General features: G+C 39.0%; 1 protein-coding gene across 1 annotated transcript; it reads left to right on the top strand.

Moving 5' to 3' along the window:
• Window positions 1-446: 446 nt before the first annotated feature.
• LOC102215392 (probable E3 ubiquitin-protein ligase ARI7) lies at window positions 447-2,930 on the top strand. Its single transcript, XM_005744949.1, has 6 exons — window positions 447-512; window positions 610-726; window positions 1,342-1,525; window positions 1,623-1,723; window positions 2,231-2,383; window positions 2,469-2,930. The coding sequence occupies exons 3-6, from the start codon at window positions 1,369-1,371 to the stop codon at window positions 2,928-2,930; spliced, it is 873 nt and encodes a 290-aa protein (XP_005745006.1). The 5' UTR covers window positions 447-512; window positions 610-726; window positions 1,342-1,368.
• Window positions 2,931-6,046: the final 3,116 nt, after the last annotated feature.

Here is a 6,046-nt window from a genome sequence, read left to right as displayed (position 1 = left end):
ATAACAACAACAAACGGAGCTCTTTACGAGCCTCGTTCTCGCGGTCTCATGAGGAAATTTAATTCACTTGGACCCGATCTGACACCCATGAAAGGTTGTTTTTTCCGACATGGGGAGGAGGGCAGAGTGGTGACCTTCGTGTGTCCACACACGCAAGTGAAAGAAGACATCCTTTGCATATAGGCAGACGGGAATGGATTAGTGTTATTTAGTGTGTTATTTTAAAAAAGAGAAAGAGAAAAGAGAAAAAAACAGGCTGAGGTAAATCTATGTGATTGGAGTGGAGCCTCTTTGACTGTTCACGAAAATTCGGTGATAAAATGTAACGTCCAACAACAAACACCCATGGATTTGTTTTCTCTGTTAAATTAAAATGATCCCTATTTGTTGCGTTGTAGAGAGAGACTCTGACTGGATCACTACGCGTCATACCGCGACCACATGACCAAGAAAACAACGTCGCGGGTTCGACCTGCGGGCAGCTGCTTCTGTTCTTTGAAAAATAAGAAAAGGTCACCGTCCGGATCTCTGTTTGGCAAGTCTTCATGTTAAAACTTTAGTCATCAGGTACACGTGAATGTTTTTGTTTGATGTGCTTTGTTCTAACAGATGATGGAAAGACGACTATTGCGGTTGTGTCTTGTGGGGCAAGAATTTCCTTGCGAGTATATTTGACAATTTTGGGAATCCTGACATCGTTGGATTTTGGCAGTTCCTCTCTTACTGGTAATTACCTCCGTTTTCATGTTTTGCATTAAATAATGGGAGTGTTGGGTACTATTGGCCATTTAGTTGTTTCGTCTGAAACAAAGTTCAGGGTTTTCGCTTTTAAGATCCGTCTGCGCATCGGGATAACTTTCATTTGGGAGCTATTTCCAAAGCAAGTCAAGACGTCGAAAGATGACGAAGATTATTCCGCGTCAAAGTGAGCAACATAGATTACTTTGATCTAATCGGAATTTGAGCAGCGATATATTGTCGAAACTCTTGAAATCCACGCGTCAGGCTTGACTTTTTCCACGCTCTCTTATGGCAGTATTATCAATAAACTCTAATGCTATAGACTCTAATGCGTGCGCACCAAGACACACATAGATGTGCATGAGCTCCTTTTGTCTTTCCTGTGTAATGTCTACTTGTACGCGTAGTGTTAGACAAAGCACCCAGCATAAAGGAAAAGGTGTAGTGAGAAAATAAAACATGGAATAAATACATGTTAATCATATGTGAATGCATGTAGAATATCTGGTATAGTGACAGTCCCTGATGGAGTGAAGTCCAAAGTGGATGAAATAAGAGAGAAAAAACTTTTTAGCGAGATCTCTGTTTGTTTTGTTGTAGATTATCTGAAGGCGGCGCTGAGTCAGGATGGGTTTAAAACTGTCCAAAAAGAAAAATATTTCTCATCAGAGGAGCAGAACTCCCTCTCAAGACTCCAGAAGCAGTTTGACATATGAGGAGGAGAAGTGCTACGACCCATCCGACTCTACACTTACATTTGTGGATGGAGATGATGAGTTGGACTGTAAGTCTTCAGACAATGAATTCTACCTTTACTGGGCTACAGATAATGTTGAGTAGAGTGGATAACAGTAATAAGATTTTTCATGTGTCACTCATAGTCTTGTATGAGGACTTCAAGTCTCTGAGAGCGCTGATGTCTTGCGGCCATGCCGTCACTCCCATGTCTCTCACCAACTGGTGTCTTAGCTTATTGAATCAGGTAGGATATTACACGTTCATCTAATCACAAACCCCAAATAAATTAACAGTGATTTTTGAACTGAGTGTATATTACTATGCACTCAGTTGCATAACTACTGAGTTGCAGTCACAAAATAAGGCACCAATTCAACATTACAGGACTATAAGGCAGAACTGACAACTCTCATGATGTCAAGAACGTTTGTATGTTGTTTTACCAGATAGAGCAGAAACGCACTATATAAGTTTTATAGGAGTTTAAGTAATGGGTCATCAGCGCAGGAATTAATTAATGGGGGTTTTCTTAGTCTGGTAGTTCTCAAGCTTTCTTTCTGGATTGCTACTTCAGAATCCAAAAATAAATAAATAAAGCATTCACATTAGTATGGTAGGAATGGAATCTAATAGGCATGAGACTGGACTGTGGCTCAGTTAATGGATCTATATACTATTGTGAGCAGTTGCTATTTGTTCCACATGTTTTGCTTTCACTGATTGATATATATTTTTGTATATTGTGTTTCAGGGCGAGAGCAGGTTTGTGTGCGGCCAAACTGAATGTCATGCTGAGTGGTCCTTTGAGGAGGTTTGTAAAATGGCTCTTCTAACCCCGGAAGAAATCGAGTACTTTGAAAAGAAAATGTTCAGCAACTCTAAGGATGTTTTTGATGTTAAATCAGTAAGTTTATTTACATAGTCTGCATTTCTGCGCCATATTTGTCCAAATGTTGAGCATTAAATAAATAATCGTTTTTTATTAACAGTGTCCTGGCTGCAAGTCTTCAGTGCTGAGAACTGACTTCAGTAATCTGTGTACTGAATGTACAGTGTGCACAGCTGATCTAAATCGGACCTTTACGTTCTGTTGGCAGTGTTTGAGGGAATGGAAAGGTCCGTCCCCACGTTCAAACCGATGTGAAAATCATGGCTGCAACAATAAGTCCTTAGAAACTCTGAGAAAATGTCCAGATATTACCTTCCAGAATGTGGAGGGCATCACTGGCTGTCCCTCTATCCGTGCCTGTCCCACATGTGGCTTCCTAGTGGAACATAACACAACTGGGTGTAAAAACATCTTCTGTACACGTTGTAAGCTGCAGTTCTGCTTTGTTTGCCTCAAAATGAAAGAGGAATGTTTGGAGACGAGTGAATATTACAAACCTTGTTCCAGTGGTGTAGCACCTAGACAGACTTCTATACCAGTGTGTCAGTGGGATGATTACTAGATTGTTACAGAAATGTTGTTATTATGTGATTCACATAGAAAAACTATCAGCTCAGTAAGTTGGTAAAGCCTGATTTAAAATTTACCACTAAGCTACAGTTACCACAATCTAATGCAGCGGTCCCCAACCCCCGGGCCTCGGACTGGTACCGGTCCGTGAGTCGTTTGGTACCGGACCGCGAGAGTTGAGGCTCAGGTGTGAAATGTATAGTTTTCAGGGTTTTTATCGGTTTTCAGCGTTATTTTGTTTTTATCGTTTACTCGGTTTTCCTGGGTCTTTTCACGTGTGTTATGAATAAATCTTCTTTTTTTCGGTACCGGTACTAGTTTTATTTTGTTGTATTTATCCGCGACACCTTAAAGGCCGGTCCATGAAAATATTGTCGGGCATAAAGCGGTCCGTGGCGCAAAAAAGGTTGGAGACCGCTGATCTAATGCATGGACTTTCTGTGTCTCAAATACAGCAGTAAGTCAGATTAAGACCAGTAATCATCAAATTAATATATTAGCATTCTAGAATTAAGTGTTTTACTTCTATTATTTGAAAGAATTTCTTCATTTTCTAATACAGAATTCACTTTCTAATATTTAATGAAAAAATTTCTACACCAGAAATCTGAAGAATGTGCACCAGACTTTTAAAGACTTTTAAAATAACTTTTTGGATAATTTCTCACTTTTTAAATTTTCCTTGTACCCTAGGAATCCCCTTTTCTCCTCACGTGTCAAACAAGATTGTTAACTGCAGTAAACTTTAACAATAATAAATAAATCGTGCGTCTTTTTAAAAGAAAAAATTTGTCCTAAAACATGTGAATGAAAATTCATTTTATGCACATTACTTTTCAAGTAATTAATTACTTTTAGAATATTGTAACTCAGTTACTTTTTTGAAGAAGTAACTAGTAACTATAATTAATTACTTTTTCAAAGTAACTTGCCCAACACTGATTATAAGTATTGCCTCAGTAGAGCTGTCTTTCAGATCACATTCTTATCTTGGATCAGGCATTGGTTTCTGCCTTTTATGTTTTGAAGTCACCCAGTAACTGTCTGCTTTTAGCAGCGATCTGTTTCTGTAAATATTGTAACATCCAGATTCCTCTGTTGTAATCTGGAGTTTAAAGAAACAAGATAGCACAAACAAACATGGAAGAGTTTTATTGAAATGATCTCTCTAGCAAAAGTCCAGCTAAACATCTGATTTCTTAAAGTGTCTCAAAAATAAGATATGAAACGCATTATGCAGTGTGCTACAAACATGATGTATTTTATTATATGAAAAATAAAGACCAAAAAAGGGACAGCAGTAAGTACATAACAATAATATGATCATGTGAGTGCATATGAGATCACAATAAAGACTTCACAATAAATGATTTTGTCAGTGCAGAGTCTGTCGTGTTCCTTCATGCGGGTCGATCTCCTCCACCAGGCAGCATCAGCAGTGTGTGGATGACGGACATGTGCTTAATCCCATAAGACACCAGCAGGGCTTTGTCCTCCAGCGGCTTCGTCCTGAACACCACCCGCATTTCACCAACTGAGCAGAAGCAGAGAGAAGAGCTTTAAAGAGCTGGGCTTGCTTCAGGCCTTTTAGAGTAGATCAGCAAAGCTAATATTTGGATTGTTTAATGTATGTGATCTGATGAGTTAGTGATACTAGCAAAAGATGATTTGATTTGTATTTTTTCAAAGAAAGTTTCCACTTAGAAGACAATTTTCATTATTAAATCATTATATCTGCTGTAGACCACTAAAAGTCATGTTTGTGGTTATTGTGTGTGTTGTCTGATTGGCTGAAGACAACATAAATAGACACTGCACTTGCACTGCATTTAAATAGAGAGTTCTGTAAACAGAATCTGCTGTTCAATAAAAGTATGACATTTGCATTTCTATAAAAATGTAAAAGCAGACGATAAGGAAAGTCATGCTTACTTATCACCAGCGCTTTGGCGATTTTGCTTTTCAGCTCCATCACAGTGAGGGCCTTCATCTGGTCCATATTGTCACAAATATCGACTATCTTCTCCTCTCCCCTCGGTCCGTTTACTTTCAGCTGGACGGACATTTTAGCACTAAGAGCTGGATCTGTCTCCACTTCAATAAGACTTTTATCAAGGCTTTTAACTTCAACTATCTTGTCCGAGAGACAAAATCCCAGAAGTCGCCGCCCATTTGGGTATTCAGGTAAACAACTTCCTCCTGTGGAGTGCTTCGGCACACTGTAAGTGACGAGTCAGTTCTAACTATGGGCAAGATGTGGGTCAGCAAGCAAGGTGTTCCCAACTCCCAAATAAATGTGAAAAAATATTTTATGTTTTTCGTCAGCCAGTAGAAAAAGCAACACAAGCACAGTTTCTAATGTGTGATTAGGATATGGATGCTGTATACTTCAATGGTTTATTGGTTTAATAATGAAGCCAGGTCATCAGCAGATTTCTGAGTCATATCTCTGGCATCAAGTCTGTTTTGGACCTGGTCATGCGCCAGTTTTTGGTTGAGATAAGTTTTGGGAATTATAAGTAAACATTAACTTCTTTTTTTTTTTACTTTCTGTTGCTTTCCACCAGTTGCAATAATGGAAGGCTGAATTGTTTTATTTAGGTTATCAGTGCTGCTCACAGATTTATTGCTTTATTTTGAAAATATGTGTTTTTATTGCACTACCTTTGGAACTTATGTTATGAGGTGTTTGTGCTGAGATGCTGTGTTACACTTTCTTGAAACATGGAGCTGTGTGTTACAGTCAAACATTTGCACTTTTGTCTCACCTGTTGAAAGGTTGTTGTTCCAGAAGACTTGTTCAGATACAACTTTACAAACATATGCTGTGCTGCCAGGTTCTTCTTAAAGAGACACGAGTTTCCCCTGAAAGCCCCTCTAAACATGAGGCCAGATTAGGCTCTCAGCCCTTATCTTCCCTGCTTAGCTTCTTATGTCCTTGTCTTGTCTTGTGTTTTTACTTACTTTTCCCTGGAACACTCTCACAGTCTGTTCTCTAAAACCTAAAAGAGGAATTATGGATTTGATCAACTGGTCTCTGAATGCAATTGACACCCCTTCTCAACGAGAAGTTTGGGCTCGGGTGAGCCTGAGTGCTGAAGATATCTA

This window comes from Pundamilia nyererei, unplaced genomic scaffold (genome assembly GCF_000239375.1).
Source record: "Pundamilia nyererei isolate P.nyererei 1_Seehausen unplaced genomic scaffold, PunNye1.0 scaffold00151, whole genome shotgun sequence".
NCBI lineage: Eukaryota > Metazoa > Chordata > Actinopteri > Cichliformes > Cichlidae > Pundamilia > Pundamilia nyererei.
This window is presented reverse-complemented; position numbering and strand designations above follow the sequence as displayed.

Coding starts and splice junctions, on each gene's coding strand:
- LOC102215392 (XM_005744949.1), top strand. CDS start 1,369: ATGGGTTTAAAACTGTCCAAAAAGAAAAATATTTCTCATCAGAGGAGC. Junction 1,526..1,622: donor TGGAGATGATGAGTTGGACT/GTAAGTCTTCAG, acceptor TGTCACTCATAG/TCTTGTATGAGGACTTCAAG. Junction 2,384..2,468: donor ATGTTTTTGATGTTAAATCA/GTAAGTTTATTT, acceptor TTTTATTAACAG/TGTCCTGGCTGCAAGTCTTC.